General features: G+C 42.4%; 2 protein-coding genes across 2 annotated transcripts in view; one reads left to right on the top strand and one right to left on the bottom strand.

Annotated features, from left to right (window-relative positions):
* LOC135544383 (SWI/SNF-related matrix-associated actin-dependent regulator of chromatin subfamily A containing DEAD/H box 1B-like) overlaps positions 1-4,261 on the bottom strand; it is a 48,012-nt gene extending 43,751 nt beyond the window's left edge. Inside the window, exons 1-6 of the mRNA XM_064971945.1 lie at positions 3,692-4,261; positions 3,130-3,262; positions 2,617-2,741; positions 1,740-1,837; positions 1,291-1,389; positions 998-1,076 (exon numbers count right to left, since the gene is read on the bottom strand). Coding sequence (XP_064828017.1) covers positions 998-1,076; positions 1,291-1,389; positions 1,740-1,837; positions 2,617-2,741; positions 3,130-3,262; positions 3,692-3,764 — 607 coding nt within the window. The 5' untranslated portion in view covers positions 3,765-4,261. The remainder of the gene's footprint in view (positions 1-997; positions 1,077-1,290; positions 1,390-1,739; positions 1,838-2,616; positions 2,742-3,129; positions 3,263-3,691) is intronic.
* Positions 4,262-6,066: 1,805 nt separating this feature from the next.
* LOC135544381 (small conductance calcium-activated potassium channel protein 2-like) overlaps positions 6,067-21,075 on the top strand; it is a 39,142-nt gene continuing 24,133 nt past the window's right edge. The window contains exons 1-2 of the mRNA XM_064971944.1: positions 6,067-6,838; positions 7,258-7,353. Of these exons, the coding sequence (XP_064828016.1) occupies positions 6,077-6,838; positions 7,258-7,353 (858 nt within the window). The 5' untranslated portion in view covers positions 6,067-6,076. The remainder of the gene's footprint in view (positions 6,839-7,257; positions 7,354-21,075) is intronic.

Genomic DNA, 21,075 nt, shown 5'->3' with positions numbered 1-21,075 from the left:
GAGAGAGAGAGAGACACCACGAAACACACGAGAGAGAGAGACACCACGAAACACACGAGAGAGAGACACCACGAAACACACGAGAGAGAGACACCACTAAACACACGAGAGAGAGAGACACCACTAAACACACGAGAGAGAGAGACACCACTAAACACACGAGAGAGAGAGACACCACGAAACACACGAGAGAGAGAGACACCACGAAACACACGAGAGAGAGAGAGAGAGAGAGAGAGAGAGAGAGACACCACGAAACACACGAGAGAGACACCACGAAACACACGAGAGAGAGAGACACCACGAAACACACGAGAGAGAGAGAGACACCACGAAACACACGAGAGAGAGAGACACCACGAAACACACAAGAGAGAGAGACACCACGAAACACACGAGAGAGAGAGACACCACGAAACACACGAGAGAGAGAGAGAGACACCACGAAACACACGAGAGAGAGAGACCACGAAAGACACGAGAGAGAGAGACCACGAAACACACAAGAGAGAGACCACGAAACACACGAGAGAGAGAGAGAGAGAGAGACCACGAAACACACGAGAGAGAGAGAGACCACGAAACACACGAGAGAGAGAGACAGACCACGAAACACACGAGAGAGAGAGACAGACCACGAAACACACAAGAGAGAGACACCACGAAACACACGAGAGAGAGACACCACGAAACACACGAGAGAGAGACACCACGAAACACACGAGAGAGAGAGAGAGACACCACGAAACACACGAGAGAGAGAGAGACACCACGAAACACACAAGACAGAGAGAGAGAGACACCATGAAACACACGAGACAGAGAAACAGAGAGACACCATGAAACACACGAGACAGAGAGAGAGAAAGAGATACCATGAAACACGAGACAGAGAGAGAGAGAGAGAGAGACCATGAAACACACGAGACAGAGAGAGAGAGACACCATGAAAGACACAAGACAGAGAGAGAGAGAGACCATGAAACAAAACTCTTACCCTCCTCTGAAAACATGCGCAGTGCTTCTAGGGTGTCCTCAAAGTGCCAATCATGCTCGAGAAGCACTTCTCTAAGCTCCTGTGTGTATGCAGGATAAGACAAACAGATAGTCGTCAACAAAACACCTTTTGTCAAAATAAATTAACATACAACTCCCACTCATTTCAAACAATATTAGTTCACATTTACCAAACATTTAAGGCACTGATGAATGTGTTGTGGAACTGCAGTGAGGGAGAACACAGGGCCTGTTGTTGGCAGAGTGGGATTCTACAGCTGATGGAAGCCTCACCTCCTTGACCAGACGGGGAAACTTAGTCTGCAGTTTCCTCACCATGTCCTCCTGGCTCTTCCAGCTGGGCTCTGGACCCTCATCCTCAGAATCATCTGTCTGGCGGTACAGAAACACACTGCGCATTAAGTCCCAAGGCAGGCAGACCAATTAGAGTGAGAGCTCCTCCTCATGCAAGCCTACCCCCTCTCTACTGGAGAAGACAGATAATACATGAACAAGCAGGGTGGCAGTACATCATCTTGGTCAGGGTAATAACCTGGAGGTCAGGATCTCAGGTGGGCCATGCAGCTCTTGAACCCATGAGCGTGGCACTATTGCTAAATTGCTTGAGTAATTCTCTAGCTCAACACAGATCTCACATGTCAGGTTTAAACTGAATATGCACCCCCGGTTTGGGGTGTCAGGGAGGCTGGAGGAGCGATAGGAGTGCAGACAGCTGGACTCACCACTGAATCCTCCTCAAGGGCTGGTTTCTTGCTGGAGTTTGATGCCCCACTCTGCTGGGAGCTGTCACACACCTCTAGTCTCCTCTTCCGGTCTGGGTCTAAAGCAGGACATTAAGGGGGCATATTAACACAGCGTGAACACCACCACACTGGATCTAGTTTGTGCTGCTGGGAATAGAAGTCTCAGTTAAATGTACTTTGCATGTTTCTCTAACCCAAGAAGGTACTGTTAAAGCCTACTCCTTTAACTTCCAAGGACCGTATGTTATATTCAGAGGTAAACTGGCTCTGGCATCCAAAATAGCCATCTGAAAAGTGAATTGATTCTCATTGGTACAGTTCTAGAAACATAAAGCACAGCAAAGTAATTTCACAAATGGAAAATATACACTTATGTACACAGTTTTAACACAGTTTTAACACATGTTTCTGACGTCCTTCTTCTGTAACACACAGGTGTTCAGAGATAGCTAATTAACACAAGTAGTTGTCTTCATTCTGTTTTCTGTAAACAAGCGCTGCAACATGGAATTATGGCCATGTGGAAACCCTAACCCTGTAAAAAGGTGTGTAGTAATTTAACCTTATGTTTCCAAAACTGTACCGCAAGCGATGCGTGTTGATATTTAGAGCAAGTGTCGGGCTCTTCACAAAACTCCCTCGGCCAGAAGATACTATCATCAATAGGCGCTAAAGGTAGTTAGCCTCTTTGAATGGGCTAACGTTTCACTAACTCATTGACCTCCATGTCACAGAGCAGGCTACAGTACATGAAACAGCAGATTCCATTCCATTCAATAGTATAGATTGCATCACTGTGCATGTAATTGTGCAACAGAAAGTATTAAGGCCAGGGATAGGATTAATGAACCCTTACCTTGACTTCCTGATATGTTTTTGGGGAGCTGGCTGCCATTTCTCTGTGGAGTAGTTTTCATCTCCTCTCCCTCCTCATCTGACAGTATGATAACAGAACCCATAACTGGTTCCTTTTCCAGACTCCTTTATATATATAAAAAAAAAAGCAGGAGTCTTGAATCATAAAAAAATACATCCTCACGATTTTAATTAGTGTGTGTGTACGTCCAGTGCTTGACTTGGACTGAAATAGGTCTCTCAAAGGAGCTCAAGCAGTAGAAAATGTGTGTATGGCACCAGTACATCCACCTGCCTATTAGTATGTCACAGGTGTGACAAATCCCTCCAATCACTTGTACATTCCTTGTGTTGAAGGCCTGGTGCAGGTAAGGATGGAGCCATGTGACAGGTTAACTTTAGTAGAATCTTGATGATATATGCTAATACACATGCTTTCCTCGACCCTGTAGAAACCTAGAGTGGTGTAGTCTGATTTACATTAGTTAGATGAATTTGGTAGCAACTAACTTACTTCCCCGACAACATCATGGAAGACCCTGATATCTCCTCATCTGAATCAGAGTCTAGTACCACGCTTTCCATGCCTCTCACTGAGCCGGGCCCTGGGGGACGCTTGAGCTCTGGGGTCTCCGGGACAACAGTATCTGCAAGTGAAAAATGTAAAAGCAAAAAGAATCAACACAAAAGTGCCTACTGTGGGAGCTGGATGGGCATGTTGACTACTTGTCGAAAATGCCTTATTTTGATAGATAGTTTGTCTTGGTTGGGGTTTCTATATGGGTAAAAAAAAATGTCTAAACATGTCTTGGTTTACATTCCAGTGTCAATACTGGGTCTGGTATCAGGCACTACAGGGACCACCTTTGCCAACAGGAAATCGAACATGTGGGGATAAGTGTGTGGTCTATGTAAGCAAGGGTCATGTCTGGAAGGGATACAGCTTTTGTCAAATTGACGTCCAAATGTTTCTGTTAGGTAACCCTAACCCTTTCCCTAATTATCCTAACCTGCTACGAAAAGTCAATGTTGACCAAAGCTGTGTCCTAGGCAAAACCGTAAGTGTGCTCTATTACCATGTGTTTGTTGCCCCGTGAGATCTTCATTCACTGAGTCTGTGTTATGGTTGATAAATCTTCTTTGATTCATCGTTGTATTATTATTTGATTCTGCTAGCTGCTACAGTATTATCCTACTCAAAATGAGCTCACAACAATTGACCACGGTAGCTGCAGTCGAGTGTTAAAAATGTGTGTTCGACCTAACAAGCATCATCGTGAAATCAAACAACCCGGCCTACAATGACCGTTCGCTGTCGGCAAGAATAGCAATCTAGCTAATGGGTCCTTCACAAGAGAGGATATTAAACGTTATTCTGTTTTTCGATTGACGCTTATTAGCTAGCTAGCTGTCTTGCATTCCGTGTATAGAGATAGATGTTGCTAACGACGCTAATTCATGCATGTAAGATGCGTTCTGCAACGTGAATGATTCTACCTCTGACCTATACTCGTAAAATAGCTATCTACATTATTGCCATCGGGCGTCCTCTTTACCGATTACATAAACTTATTTACAACCCTTTGTAACGTTTCATTGCCTAAAATAGCTAGCTAGCAACTTTGTTTCTAACGAATTCCGAAAACGACACGTGGGCAGTCAGACCAGCCAATCAGAGACAAGTGCGCATTGCGATCTCGTGTAAAAAAAGAAAGAAAGGATTTAAAGGGGCAACACAGTCTGCAGGTGACAGACGTTGGTCACTCTTCTTCAGGACCGTGGACAGCTCCCCTCATTTCAAGGTTTGGAGTCACTGGTGCATAGGTTAATTGTTCTAACCTGGAGATCCCTTCATAATTAGAGAGGGGATTGTAGTTTTATTAACCACGTAGTCTACTGTATATAGAGCTCTACAATTATTTAATTAGTATATCTCAACCAGAACATGCAGGATTTTAATACAGGATTTCAAAATATTAGGCCTAGTTTGAGAGAAAGATTTTGGATGTTTCAAATCTACTTTGTGGTTACAGCGGCACCCGAGACTTGTGGATGATTATGTTCAGGTTTTGCTTTATGGCTCCCCAGATGCTCGATATGGAACAGTTACCTATATTTCCTCAGGGTGACATAACTCCTCCACTCCATTAATAACTCCGCCACCAGCGATCGCATCAGTCTGAGGTTTCAGACGGCTACCCGCAGTCTGGCTGAATTCCAAGTCACATGGTCTCTGACCAATAATTGTAACCAAGATGAATAGGCACATACCTTGTGAATTTAATATCCACCTCCAACATCTTGAGTGGATCAATCGGCACATCCGCAACGCATAGGCTGCCTGCTACCGATTGAAAACAATAGACAATGGTTTTGAGTGGTACCATAGCACCATAGCATGTGTTCTATTCTGACCATATAGTATCTCCAATAGAGGGTTCCTGTCGGAATCGAGTGTGCCTCTCCTATCCCAGGAGTGGGGCTATATTTTTTGGCTCCCAAATGTGTCCAAGTGCAGTAGATTTTTTTTTGGAGATAATGAGAGACACTAACACAATTTAGCTGTTCATTAGCAAAAACACAGACATTGGCATGGGTCATTCATGGTTCCTATGGTGTTGACGTTGCGTGTTTACCATCAACATCTTTATAGTGCTTTCGACTGCGGTAGTCAGTTTGGAGCCAAAGAGCCCATTCAAACCCACACCGCCAAAATCCTCTGGTGACTTATCTGTGTCAGTAGGCTAGGCTACATAAAATGCACAACACTTGTTTTCATTATTATTATCTCTTACCTTCAATACCAGTCTAAAATAGTGCATGCTGATAAAAGGCATTTTAACCAGAAGAATATTGGATGATGGAAAAACAATTTCAAGCTAACATCTTTATAAGGCTTAACATTGTTTTGGTTGTTATATCACGAATGCAATGGATATATGTGCATTTACAATGTAATCCAAGTTGACATTTTTTATTGGCACCCACATAGACATTGTGTACACCAAACAATATACGATATGTGTGGTTTAGCACATTTGTTTTAGTGTATGGTAGGCTGCCCCACTGTTATATTATGAACAGTGAACATCGGTGAGAGATCCAGTGTACATGCATAGCAGTAGGCTTAGTTTAGGAGCCTATGAAATAACCTTATATTTCACCCTCAATTATGTTATTCCTCATCATGAGCAGTCTCAGCAGTCTCACTTGTAAGATCGTTTTTCCTCTACTGACATGCTACTTTCCTTGGGTGAATATTCGAAAAGATGTTGCAACCTTTTCAGTGACGTCAAGACTGTTGTGTTGGTCCTGTCTATCCAATCCGAGGCATCGCTGACATTCTACAGGAGCCGAAATGGGTCTAATCTTGCTCTGTAGCTGTCCTCGTTTACCCACCACAACGCCCTTCGGCGGGTGCATGGTGGTACTCGACTGCTGCTTTAAACAGCAGCACTGACATGGAAACCCCATTGCAGTTGAAGAACGATTTCTTTCAAGAGCAGCAGTTCCAGCATCACTGTAAGTACCAGCACTACTGCGGACCAGAGGAACGCTCCACTAAGCAGCGCAACCAATGCTGCACATGCAAGAACTGTACCTGTGGTGCAAGAAAAAGCCTAGTTTTTCGCGGGACGTCGGCGACCACTCGAGGAACTTTAAGGACGCCATCCGTAACGTCTTCGAGACAAGGTTGTCAATTTAGCGTCTGTGAGTTTAAGCCCTCCAGTCATGGTAGTTCACCCAGACATCACCACCATCAGCACTGCCACAATCGGCCGCGGGGCAGCCCGAGCAGCAGCCACAAAGAGAGTAACTCGTATAACGAAATAGCCATGAGCAGCTGCAGATACAACGGCGGCGTAATGCGGCCGCTGAGCAACTTGAGCTCGTCCCGCAGAAACCTACACGAGTTTGATTCAGAGTCCCAGCCTTTACAACCTATTTCCACCGCAGATGCATCGGACACCCTAGCATCTAAACCGGAGAACAATTCGACCACTCTGATGCCGTACGCATCGGGAGACGGAGGGGGTGGATGTAACAACAGTGGCAGTAAATCGGGTAAAAAGAAGAATCAGAACATTGGGCAAAAGCTTGGACATAGAAGGGCCTTGTTTGAGAAAAGGAAGCGCCTCAGCGACTATGCTTTGATCTTTGGGATGTTTGGGATCGTTGTTATGGTTATAGAGACTGAACTCTCATGGGGAGCATATGGAAAGGTACGTTTTCAACTCAATCCCGTAACTGTGCAGTATTATCTAGGTCGGGCAAATTCATTGACTGGCATGTTGAGTGGACCAGGAAAAGCAGAAAGTTTGATTTTAAAGTGCATTAAACCAGTAGTAGTAGAGTCGCCTTGTTTTTATTTACGAATCAAATATTTAGACAGTGAAGACTGAAGATGTAAACCATGCAATCAGCTATACTTTACATGGCTGGATAGGCTCTCGATCACTTAGTCCAGGTAGGCTTACATGCTCCAGGTAGGCTTGACATAGTGACACATGGTATCCCAAGCGTTAAGAGCATTTAGACAGGGTTTACTAATATAGCTTCTTTTGTTTTCTTTTTTAAAAAGATTACTACTGTTTATTGTATGTGTTGTTGTATTACTATTGCTATTTTTCTTTTTTTGCAGGAATCCTTGTATTCATTAGCTCTAAAATGCCTGATAAGCCTTTCTACAATCATTCTTCTTGGTCTGGTTATCATATACCACGCAAGGGAGATACAGGTAACATGGTTATTTGTCATGTCATTGTCATTCACATCCCCAGACATTAACTATGGTTATAATAGTGCCATGCGTATTATTACACATTTGCTATTTAAGTGCACAGTGCTGTCATTGCCTGTTAGTATGGTGCGAATTTGCAGAATAATTCTATTGAAGACATTGATGTGCTCAACCGACTTAGGTTTCAAGTTGTATTGGCACATGCACAGGATACAGCAGGTGTAAAACAGTAAAGTAAAATGCTGAATTTGCGAGCTCTTTCACAACAATGCACAATAAAGGTAGTAATATAGATGGGATGAAAACATGTGAAACGTGAAAGAAACATGAATACAATTATATACAGGTCTTATATACAGGTTTAGTGCAGTGCCTTCAGTGACTTCAATGAGTGCAATTACTCTGAAATGAAGTGGATTATGTCCAGATTAAGTAGGCCTACATTTCCTCTTTAACGGGTGACATAATCTAATTATGGCATGAAATCATTTTACTGACATCTTGACCCATACCTTGAAAACTTAAGATGTAAAGCTTTAAGACTTCTGGTGATTTAAAGTACTAAAATATAGCTCTTGAAGTATAGGATTTATAAACACCTTCACGAGGTCAGGAATAGTGTCTTACCTTATCATAACCAAAACACTATTGCTCCATTGTTTATATTTTTCTTGTCATTGAAGACTTTATAAACAAATAATGCATTTGTATTTTGCTCTTTTGGAATGGCATTCCTTTCCCACTCTTAGCCATATCAATATTTTACTATGATAGTGGCTGGCACTTGCATCTCAAGATTGTGTCCTGCATCTTCCAAACCTCCAGCGGTTAACTGGTCTGGATTGTCAGCTTCATTGAATAGTTCCAGCACTTGGACAAAACTACATTTTATGACCTTGCGTCAGAGCATTGTTGCATCACTTATGAGTTTTCTTCCTGCAATTCAGCACGTACGTCTTTGTTGTAGGACCATGTTGTAAAACATCTTTTTAAATGGTGCGCCCTCATTGGTGTTCCTCATCAAGAGGTATAGTCATGGTCAGGAATCCATTACGTTGCTCTACGTGAATGAAATTGACCAGAGAATAAATGTATTTGCCAATGCCAGGCATTTTCTATAACCTTGCTGAGGCTGCATTGGGTGGGAGGTAGCCTAGCGGTTAAAGTGTTGGGCTAGTAACTGGTAGGTCGCAAGTTCAAATCCCACTAGGCTAATTGCCTGTATCCATTAGCCTAAATGTATATTTAAGCAATAATGCCTGAGGAGGTGTGGTATATATGGACAATATACCATGGCTAAGGACTGTTCTTAAGCACCACATATACCACAAACCCCCTAGGTGCCTTATTGCTATTATAAACTGGTTACCAACTTAATTAGAGCAGTAAAATAAATATTTTGTCATACCCGTGGTATACTGTCTGATATACCACGGCTGTCAGCCAATCAGCATTCAGTGCTCAAACCAACCAGTTTATAATTAGGATTTTAAAGCCCTCAGAGGGATATCAATCATTGAAATTGCTCAACAGTAAAACATGTCTACCTTTCAAATGGCCTACTGTAAAGCTTTCTTTTCTGCATGGGATGATAGAAACATTTATAGATCATTACCATATTTTGATTCATAACAAAACCATTTACATTTCCTCAGAAACGGTTCTCTATAGTGTGAAGTGTAAACTTCCAAGATGGATGATTTCCATGGTTCTTACCTAGTTGTCAGCCCTTTGTATTTCTAGACACCAATTTGAGATTTCATGAATCAAACCATTATCCGGACAACATCAAAGGGAAGGCAGTATTGTGAATGACAATTGTGATTATGGAAAAAGCACAAATATGCTGAGGGTTGTTTTGGCTCAGTGATATTATTTTCAAAGTAAAATGGGTTGCAATATGTTTGTTTATGTTAGAAACATCAGATTGATATGTGTAGTTTACATTCAGTTATTCGATTTTCATATAATTCAGTCTTATTCAGACTGGTATATGACTCGATATCGCAATTCTAACCTTGGCTAGTGATTCTCACTTAAATTCCATATCTACTGTTTGAAGCTATATTATTACTCAACACTATCCTTCGTCACCCAGGTTGTGGCCCCACTCAATGGCTCTTTTATGGCTGCTTGCAGCTGTATCAGTAGTGGTGGTATTGGTATATCGCTCCAGCGCAGAGCTTGCACCCTATCCTGCTCTTTGTATGGGCTATTTTCCATCCTCAGTGAGATAGATTATGCATGCGCATCCATCTGTACTCACAGTTGTCTGTCAAATATAGATGCATAGTTCAGACTGAAGAGAGGTGCCCACACTCTACACTAGCTTCTTGAAAGTCATCTACTTGTCCCAACTGTATAAGCTGGAAAGAGTTGACTTACACACCTTTCTGGGCTGCTTTGAGAGTACATAGACGCTCCTTTTGTTTTCAGTGTCTGAAATGTCCCAAGGTCAGTCAGAGGACATCTTGTGGACACAGACTGTCACGGGCAGGCTTAGGGGACACACATTGTACATGATAGCAAGGATTGGTGACATGGTACAGTAAAAGGATTTCTCTCCGTCTTCTCAGTGTGATGTTTCAAGGTTCAGAGACCCTCCAGACTTCTCTATGCAATTAGAAGCCATCCTCTGTTTTACTATCCACTATTCTGGATTTAAACGTCAGCAAGCATCGACAAATGTTGTAGGATATACTATTTCAGGTAATACAATATGTTCAAGGTATGATACAGATGTCATATGTCTTTTGGTGACAGCTAGTAATCTATAATAATTGTGTCCTTTGTTTCCTCTGGTGGCAGGCAGCCGACTAGGGTGGTGTGTGAACTTAGCTCAGCTTGGAAGCTGGATTGTACTCTGATTTAGATTTGTCACTGTCACTATTAAGGTTTCATATTATCAAGAGAAATGCTCTAAGCATGTCGTTTGCCCTCTCTAAGATGTTTGATTACTTTAAAAAGGACTGTGAGGGACACTTTGAAATGTGACTTTGGTTTCTCCTCGAGTTAATGTTTATTTGCCAAGAGGCTTTTGTGCAAAGTTTTATGTACAGTTTTATGTAATCACAGAAATCTACCCTTCCTTCAATTGGTTGTCATAATAATAGGTTGAGTCCCAGCTGTCAATCTGTCGTAACTAAAGTCAGCCTTGCCTAGCTTAGTGTGTGTCTGTGTGTGTCCTGTGTGTGTATTGGAGACACAATTGTGTTGCTGCAGGAGATCCTATGCATTTCTCACAGTGAAATCTGTCTTCAACCTGAGACGTCAGACTGGAGTCAGATAGCCATTGCTGGCTGGTGACCTCAATGCTTTCACTGAACAAACAGGCTTTCAAGGACACAGATACAGTTGAAGTTGGAAGTTTACATACACCTTAGTCAAATACACTTAAACTAAGTTTTTCACCATTCCTGACATTTAATCCTAGTAAAAAATTCCCTCTCTTAAGTCAGTTAGAATCACCACTTCATTTCAAGAATATGAAATGTCAGAATAATAGTTGAGAGAATTATTTATTTCAGCTTTTATTTCTTTCATCACATTCCCAGTGGGTCAGAAGTTTACATACACTCAATTAGCATTTGGTAGCATTGCCTTTAAATTGTTTAACTTGGGTCAAACGTTTCGGGTAGACTTCCACAAGCTTCCCACAATAAATTGGATGAATTTTGGCCCATTTCTCCTGACAGAGCTGGTGTAACTGAGTCAGGTTTGGAGGCCTCCTTGCTCTCACAAGCTTTATCAGTTATGCGCACAATTCTATAGGATTGAGGTCAGGGCTTTGTGATGGCCACTCCAATACCTTGACTTTGTTGTCACAACTTTGGAAGTATGCTTGGGGTCATTTTCCATTTGGAAGACCCATTTATACCAAGCTATAACTTCCTGACTGATGTCTTGAGATGTTGCCTCAATATTTCCTCATAATTTCTATCCTCATAATTTTCCTTCCTCATGATGCCATCTATTTTGTGAAGTGCACCAGTCCCTCCTGCAGCAAAGCATCCCCACAACATGATGCTTCCACCCCCGTGCTTCACGGTTGGGATAGTGTTCTTCGGCTTGCAAGCCTCCACCTTTTTCCTCCAAACATAACAAATGGTCATTATGGACAAACAGTTCTATTTTTGTTTCATCAGACCAGCTGACATTTCTCCAACAAGTACGATCTTTGTCCCCATGTGCAGTGGCAAACCATAGTCTGGCTTTTTTTATGGTAGTCTTGGAGCAGTGGCTTCTTCCTTGCTAAGCGGCCTTTCAGATTATGTCGATATAGGACTCATTTTACTGTGGATATAGATACTTTTGCACCTGTTTCCTCCAGCATCTTCACAAGGTCCTTTGTTGTTGTTCTGGGATTGATTTGCAATTTTCGCACCAAAGTACATTCATCTCTAGGAGGCAGAACGTGTCTCCTTCCTGAACGGTATGATGGCTGTGTGGTCCCGTGGTGTTTATACTTGTGTACTATTGTTTGTACAGATGAATGTGGTACCTTCAGGCATTTGAAAATTGCTCCCAAGGATGAACCAGATTTGTGGAGGTCAACAACAAAAAATGTCTGAGGTCTTGGCTGAACTCTTTTGATTTTCCCATGATGTCAAGCAAAGAGGCACTGAGTTTGAAGGTAGGCCTTGAAATACATCCACAGGTACACCTGAAACATAGATGTTATATCATTTATATGAGAAACATGTCTCCAGCTAGAGCAATCCAAACAAAGAGAGATTTACTTATGATATTCTCTTTTCAGATAGTGGTGCATATTTTTGAATTTCAATTGAATGCTACACTTAGAGAAACTATGATATCAAGTAATCACTTGATTTCAGATGCAATGAAAATGTAACCTACAGCTTGAGATTTACTCAGCAAAGTGGCCTCTTAGTGCCTCACTTTGATATCATAAATAAACCATTGCATTCATTCCTTATTGGGCTGAACCTCTCAACCTAATTCCCTAATGAGATTGAGTGATTTGTTTGTCTCAGTTACAAGATATATGTTCCTATCTCCACATTACACAGATTAAATATTGAGCTGGACTCCATTAGTTATATTGAGCATTCTGAAATCAGTAACCAACCCAGGCTGCTTGAACTCCCATAGGAGTGGCAGGTAGCCGAGCAGTTAGAATGTTGCGTCATTAATCGAAAGGTTGCTCGTTGATTTGCCCTTGAGCAAGGCACTTAACCCTAATTGCTCCAGGGTCGCTGTTGATAATGGCTGACACTTGCCATGACATCAATCTCTGAGGGTGTCTCAGGGGGAGTTGGGATATGCAAAAAACACATTTCCAATTCACACATTTACTAATACACAGTTGTACATGCGTGAAATTGGACAAATATAAGCACCCACCTAATTATTATTATTATACAGTATATGGGTGATTCAATATAAGTGATGTATATTGCTGTCCCACCCCCCAAAAAAAACATTTTAAAAACAGTTAAGTCTCCAAACTTAGAACATTTATTTACACCATGATATGTTCTAGCTCTATCCAAGGCAATAACAAACATATTGTTAAATAAATATAGTTCATAGTCAGTGTTTATACACCTATTTCTATTGAGGTGGCTGTCCCAATCCGCGACTCCTAAACTTCATTTTTGAAAATAAAGCGATCAGTGATTTTTTTTAAACACTTATTTCAATAGAACATCTTGAGTTTATCTATGATTACACTGAAAGATACTGATATAATTATTCATTTTGTTTATTTCATTTTATTAAATTTTTTATCTTTGAAAAATGCTGTCCCCACTTTTGATGTCACTACCGAAGTGCACATTTTAAAAGACAGCAGAATGAATGTGCCTTAAGCCACAACACTACAAATATCACCAGGAGATGGGATTGCAACTCTCTCCACTATGGCCACATAGTGAGTAGTCGGTCTGCAAACTTTTTTAGAAAATAAATGAGCAAATTGGATGAATCTTAATGTATTTTTAAGAGGGGTCACTACCAAATATCTAATACAGTTGAAGTTGGAAGTTTACATACACCTTAGCCAAATGCATTTAAACTCAGTTTTTCACAATTCCTGACATTTAATCCTACTAAAAAAATCGCTCTCTTAGGTTTGTTAGGATCACCACTTTATTTTAAGAATGTGAAATGTCAGAATAATAGTACAGAGAATGATTTATTTCAGCTTTTATTTCTTTCATCACATTCCCAGTGGGTCAGAAGTTTACATACACTCAATTAGTATTTGGTAGCATTGCCTTTAAATTGTTTAACGTGGGTCAAACGTTTCGGCTAGCCTTCCACAAGCTTCCCACAGTAAATTGGGTGAATTTTGGCCCATTCCTCCTGACAGAGCTGGTGAAACTGAGTCAGGTTTGTAGGCCTTCTTGCTCGCACACGCTTTTTCAGTTCTGCCCACAAATGTTCCATAGAATTTTTTTTAGGTCAGGGCTTTGTGATGGCCACTCCAATAGCTTGACTTTGTTGTCCTTAAGCCATTTTGTCACAACTTTGGAAGTATGCTTGGGGTCATTGCCCATTTGGAAGACCCATTTGCGACCAAGCTTTAACTTCCCGACTGATGTCTTGAGATGTTGCTTCAATATATCCACATAATGTTTCTTCCTCATGACGCCATCTATTTTGTGAAGTGCACCAGTCCCTCCTGCAGTAAAGTACCACCACAACATGATGCTGCCACCCCCATGCTTCACGGTTGGGATGTTGTTCTTCGGCTTGCAAGCATCCCCCTTTTTCCTCCAAACATAACGATGGTCATTATGGCCAAAAAGTTATATTGATGTTTCATCAGACCAGAGGACATTTCTCCAAAAAGTATGATCTTTGTCCCCATGTGCAGTAGCAACCGGTAGTCTGGCTTTTTTTATGGCGGTTTTGGAGCAGTGGCTTCTTCCTTGCTGAGCTGCCTTTCAGGTTATGTCGGACTCGTTTTACTGTGGATATAGATACTTTTGTACCTGTTCCCTCCAGCATCTTCACAAGGTCCTTTGGTGTTGTTCTGGGATTGATTTGAACGTTTCGCATCAAAGTATGTTAATCTCTAGGAGACAGAACGCATCTCCTTCCTGAGCGGTATGGCGGCTGTTTGGTCCCATGGTGTTTATACTAGCGTACTATTGTTTGTACAGATGAATGTGGTACCTTCAGGCATTTGAAAATTGCTCCCAAGGATGAACCAGACTTGTGGAGGTCTATAATTTGGCAGATTTCTTTTGATTTTCCCATGTTGTCAAGCAAAGAGGCACTGGGTTTGAAGGTATGCCTTGAAATACATCCAGGGGTACACCTCCAATTGATTCAAATGATGTCAATTAGCCTATCCGAAGCTTCTAAATCCATGACATCATTTTCTGGAATTTTCCAAGCTGTTTAAAAGCACAGTCAACATAGTGTATGCAAACTTCTGACCCACTGGAATTGTGATACAGTGAAATCTGTCTGTAAAATGTTTTTGGAAAAATTACTAGTGTCATGCACAAAGATGTCCTAACCGACTTGCCAAAACTATAGTTTGTTAACAAGAAATTTGTGGAGTGATTGAAAAATGATTTTTAATGACTCCAACCTAAGGTTATGTAACTTCTGACTTCTCCTTTACCCAAATCCAGATAGCAGATGTTCTGAAAGACCGGCAAAACCTGGACCCGTACAAATCAGCTGGGCTTGACAATCTGGACCCTCTATTTCTGAAACTATCCGCCGCCATTGTCGCAACCCCTATTACCAGCCTGTTCAACCTCTCTTTCATATCGTCTGAGATCCCCAGGGATTGGAAAGCTGTCGCAGTCAGGGGGAGACACCCTGGACCCAAACTGTTACAGACCTCGATCCATCCTGCCCTGCCTATCTAAGGTCTTCGAAAGCCAACAAAGTCAACAAACAGGTCACTGACCATCTCAAATCCCTACGTACCTTCTCCGCTGTGCAATCTGGTTTCCGAGCCGGTCACGGGTGCACCTCAGCCACACTCAAGGTACTAAACAATATCATAACCACCATCGATAAAAGACAGTGCTGTGCAGCCGTCTTCATCGACCTTGCCAAGGCTTTCGACTCACCATATTCTTCTCTTCAATCACCATATTCTTATCGGCAGACTCAGTAGCCTCGGTTTTTCTAATGACTGCCTTGCCTGGTTCACCAACTACTTTGCAGAAAGAGTTCAGTGTGTCAAATCGGAGGGCATGCTGTCCGGTCCTCTGGCAGTCTCTATGGGGGTGCCACAGGGTTCAATTCTCGGGCCGATTCTTTTCTCTGTATATATCAGTGATGTTGCTCTTGCTGCGGGCGATTCCCTGATCCACCTCTACGCAGAAGACACCATTCTGTATACTTCCGGCCTGTCCTTGGACACTGCTATCTAATCTCCAAACGAGCTTCAATGCCATACAACACTCCTTCCGTGGCCTCCAACTGCTCTTAAACGCTAGTAAAACCAAATGCATGCTTTTCAACCGTTCGCTGCCTGCACCCGCACGCCCGACTAGCATCACCACCCTGGATGGTTCCGACCTAGAATATGTGGACATCTATAAGTACCTAGGTGTCTGGCTAGACTGTAAACTCTCCTTCCAGACTCATATCAAACATCTCCAATCTAAAATCAAATCTAGAGTCGGCTTTCTTTTCCCAACAAAGCCTCCTTCACTCACGCCGCCAAACTTACCCTAGTAAAACTGACTATCCTACCGATCCTCGACTTCGGCGATGTCATCTACAAAATAGCTTCCAATACTCTACTCAGCAAACTGGATGCAGTTTATCACAGTGCCATCCGTTTTGTTACTAAAGCTCCATATACCACCCACCACTGCGACCTGTATGCTCTAGTCGGCTGGCCCTCGCGACATATTCGTCGCCAGACCCACTGGCTCCAGGTCATCTACAAGTCCATGCTAGGTAAAGCTCTGCCTTATCTCAGTTCACTGGTCACGATGGCAACACCCACCCGTAGCACGCGCTCCAGCAGGTGTATCTCACTGATCATCCCTAAAGCCAACACCTCATTTGGCCGCCTTTCGTTCCAGTTCTCTGCTGCCTGTGACTGGAACGAATTGCAAAAATCGCTGAGGTTGGAGACTTTTATCTACCTCACCAACTTCAAACATCTACTATCTGAGCAGCAAATCGATCGCTGCAGCTGTACATAGTCTATCGGTAAATAGCCCACCCAATTTTACCTACCTCATCCCCATACTGTTTATATTTATTTACTTTTCTGCTCTTTTGCACACCAATATCTCTACCTGTACATGACCATCTGATCATTTATCACAACAGTGTTAATCTGCAAAATTGTAATTATTCACCTACCTCCTCATGCCTTTTGCACACAATGTATATAGACTCTTTTTTTCTACTGTGTTATTGACTTGTTAATTGTTCACTCCATGTGTAACTCTGTGTTGTCTGTTCACACTGCTATGCTTTATCTTGGCCAGGTCGCTGTTGCAAATGAGAACTTGTTCTCAACTAGCCTACCTGGTTAAATAAAGGTGAAATAAAATTTAAAAAATTTAAACTGTATATCAAGAAATATGTAAAGTATGATTTTAGGACTCAAATATGTTTGCTGGTATAAACACTGCATTCGGAAAGTATTGAGACCCATGGACTTTTTCCACATTTTGTTACGTTACAGCCTTATTCTAAAATTGATTTAAGCATTTTTATTTCCTCAACAATCTACGCACACCCATTTTTTTGCAAATGTATTAAAAAAAAACAACACATTTTCATAAGTATTCAGACCCTTTACTCAGTAATTTGTTGAAGCACCTTTGGCAGTGATTACAGCCTCAAGTCTTCTTGGGTATGACACTACAAGCTTGGCACACCTGTATTTGGAGAGTTTCTCCCATTCTTCTCTGCAGATCCTCTCAAGCTCTGTCAGGTTGGATGGGGAGCGTCACTGCACAGCTATTTTCAGGTCTCTCTAGAGATGTTCGATCAGGTTGAAGTCTGGGCTCTGGCTGGGTCACTCAAGTACATTCATAAACTTGTCCCGAATCCACTCCAGCATTGTCTTGGCTGTGTGCTTAGGGTCGTTGTCCTGTTGGAAGGTGAACCTTCGCCCCAGTCTGACGTTCTGAGCGCACTGGAGCAGGTTTTCATCAAGGATCTCTCTGGACTTTGCTCTGTTCATCTTTCCCTCAAGCCTGACTAGTCTCCCAGTCCCTACCGCTGAAAAACATCCCCACAGCATGATGCTGCCACTACCATGCTTCACCGTAGGGAGATGCCAAGAGTTCAATCTTGGTTTCATTGGACCAAAGAATCTTGTTTGTCATGATCTGAGAGTCCTCATTGCCTTTTGGCAAATTCCAAGCGGGCTGTCATGTGCCTTTTACTGAGGAGTGGTTTCTGTCTGGCCACTCCATAAAGGCCTGATTGGTGGAGTGCTGCAGAGATGGCCTTCCTTCTGGAAGATCCCCCCATCCCCACAAAGGAAGTCTGGAGCCCTGCCAGAGTGACCATCTGGTTCTTGGTCACCTCCCTGACCAAGGCCCTTCTCCCCCAATTGCTCAGTTTGGCCGGGTGGCCAGCTCTAGGAAGATTCTTGGTGGTTCCAAACTTCTTCCATTTCGAAATGATGGAGGCCACTGTGTTCTTGGGGACTTTCAATGCTGCATGCATTTGTTGGTACCCTTCCCCAGATCTGTGCCTCGACACAATCCTGTCTCAGAGCTCTACGACAATTCTTTCGACCTCATGGCTTAGTTTTTGCTCTGACATGCACTGTCAACTGTGGGACCTTATATAGAACGGTGTGTGCCTTTCCGAATCATGTCCAATCAATTGAATTTACTACAGGTGGACTCCAATCAAGTTGTAGAAGCATTTCAGGGAGGATCAATGGAAACAGGATGCACCTCAGCTCAATGTTGAGTCTCATAGCAAAGGGTCTGAATATTTATGTAAGTAAGGTATTTGTTTTATATTTTATAATTGACAAAAAAATATTTTTGCTTTGTCATTATGAGGGATTGTGTGTAAATTGATGAGAAGAAAAATAATTTAATCCATTTCAGAATAAAACTGTAACGTATCAAAATGTAGAAAAAGTCAAGGGGTCTGAATACTTTCCGAATGCATTGTACATCTGTCCAAATTAAAGATAACAAGCCATATGTTAGCTATAGGGATTCTTTGAAGTCCAAAATAAGCCAAAATTGTCCAAAATGAAATGGTTACATCTGAAACAATTGACACCATAGAGATGATGGATTCTGTGACAGCCTCAATGAAGTGCCTGTGCTGTCTCCAATTTAAAGTTGCATGCTCTACCAACTGATCTACAGAAGACCACCATGTGTGTAGTGGACAAGTGCACACTTCAGGAAAAGGTGTAGAGTATTGAGATGCATAGCCAGCAGCGGGGCACCAACCATCCAACAGCTCAAACATTGACATCTATTTGGCCAAAACATATTGACATCTATAATGTGCTATAATGTACTGTACTCTACTGTACCCTACGGTATTCTACTGTACTGTAGTGTGTTATACTGTACTCTACTGTATCCTACTCTACGGTATTTTACTGTACTGTGCTTTTTACTGTACTGTACACAGAGATAGATAGAGGACTCATCTTTGTATCTGTGCCATTATAGCATATGTGACAGCATGGGCAGCGCCATTGAGGCTATCTACATTTTAAAGCAGGAGTTGTAATCAAAATTATTGGTTTATGTCCTGTTTTAAACCTCCAAAATATTTTTTATTAAAAACATTTAACTCCACATTAAATTACTTCCGATAGAGCAGCTTGCTTTGGAGGGGGCAAGCTATTTACATGCAATTGGACAGGCAAGAGAGAGTGGAGGAGGTGGCTTGCCTTGAAGCGCTGGGCATCTTATATGAATTAGGCACACATAATTATACCTACGGAGGACCAGTTCTGTATCTTTGAACTTCAGAGCTGGCTTAACGTTGAACCAACTAGCTAGCTATACTCAGCAAAAAAAAAAAATGTCCTCTCACGGTCAACTGTGTTTATTTTCAGCAAACTTAACATGTGTAAATATTTGTATGAACATAACAAGACTCGACAACTGAGACAAACTGAACAAGTTCCACAGACATGTGACTAACAGAAATGGAATAATGTGTCCCTGAACAATGGAGTTCAAAAGTAACAGTTAGTATCTGGTGTGGCCACCAGCTGCATTAAGTACTGCAGTGCATCTCCTCCTCATGGACTGCACCAGATTTGCCAGTTCTTGCTGTGAGATGTTACCCCACTCTTCCACCAAGTCACCTTCAATTTCCCGGACATTTCTGAGGGGAATGGCCCTAGCCCTCACCCTCTGATCCAACAGGTCAGAGGGTGAGGTGTGCTCAATAGGATGTGCTCAATGGGATGGAGATCCCTGTCTCTTCGCTGGCTATGGCAGAACACTGACATTCATGTCTTGCAGGAAATCACACACAGAAAGAGCAGTATGGCTGGTGGCATTGTCATGCTGGAGGGTCATCTCAGGATGAGCCTACAGGAAGGGTACCACATGAGGGAGGAGGATGTCTTTCCTATAACGCATAGCGTTGAGATTGCCTGCAAGACAACAAGCTCAGTCCAATGATGCTGTGACACACCGACCATCACCCCTGGTGAGACAAAACCGCGACTCGTCAGTGAAGAGCCCTTTTTGCCCGTCCTGTCTGGTCCAGCGACGGTGGGTTTGTGCCCATAGGCGACGTTGTTGCCGGTGATGTCTGGTGAGGACCTGCGTTACAACAGGCCTACAAGCCCTCAGTCCAGCCTCTCTCAGCCTTTTGCGGACAGTCTGAGCACTGATGGAGGGATTGTGCGTTCCTGGTGTATCTGGGGCAGTTGTTGTTGTCATCCTGTACCTGTCCCGCAGGTGTGATGTTCGGATGTACCGATCCTGTGCAAGTGTTGTTACACGTGGTCTGCCACTGTGAGCATGATCAGCTGTCCGTCCTGTCTCCCTGTAGCGCTGTCTTAGGCGTCTCACAGTATGGACATTGCAATTTATTGCCCTGGCCATATCTGCAGTCCTCATGCCTCCTTGCAGCATGCCTAAGGCACGTTCACGCAGATGAGCTGTGACCCTGGGCATATTTCTTTTGGTGTTTTTCAGAGTCAGTAGAAAGGCCTCTTTATAGTGTCCTAGATTTTCATAACTGTGACCTTAATTGCCTACTGTCTGTAAGCTGTTAGTGTCTTAACGACTGTTCCACATGTTCATTAATTGTTTATGGTTCATTGAACAAGCATGGGAAACAGTGTTTAAACACTTTACAATGAAGATCTGTAAAGTTATTTGGATTTTTACGAATTATCTTTGAAAGACAGGGTTCTGAGCTAATAAGCTTGTGAATGCATAGCGCCACCAGAATTCAAATAAAAACACATCTCACCTTTTAGTAGCTATTAAATCCAATATGAAACGTGGTGTCTATAGTATCCTTAACTAGCATTGAAAGGTTAATCCATTCTTCTCAAATAAAAAATCTTTCCCCCTAATTTCTGAATCATGCTTGTAACGTCAGTAGGCTACTAGACTTTGCTTCAGGGGGAGGGGTGGGTTGCCTACACACACACAGGCAAAGATTTTCAGCTGGCAGGTAGGCAGACACAAGAATGCGTTTCTGCGTGACAGAGTGAGGGCTTTGCCTTGAAGCTTTGTTGCATTTTTTGTGGGACTGGAAAAAAATGCCTGGGACATAAAATAACATTATTAACCA

The sequence above is a fragment of the Oncorhynchus masou genome, chromosome 8 (genome assembly GCF_036934945.1).
Source record: "Oncorhynchus masou masou isolate Uvic2021 chromosome 8, UVic_Omas_1.1, whole genome shotgun sequence".
NCBI lineage: Eukaryota > Metazoa > Chordata > Actinopteri > Salmoniformes > Salmonidae > Oncorhynchus > Oncorhynchus masou.
This window is presented reverse-complemented; position numbering and strand designations above follow the sequence as displayed.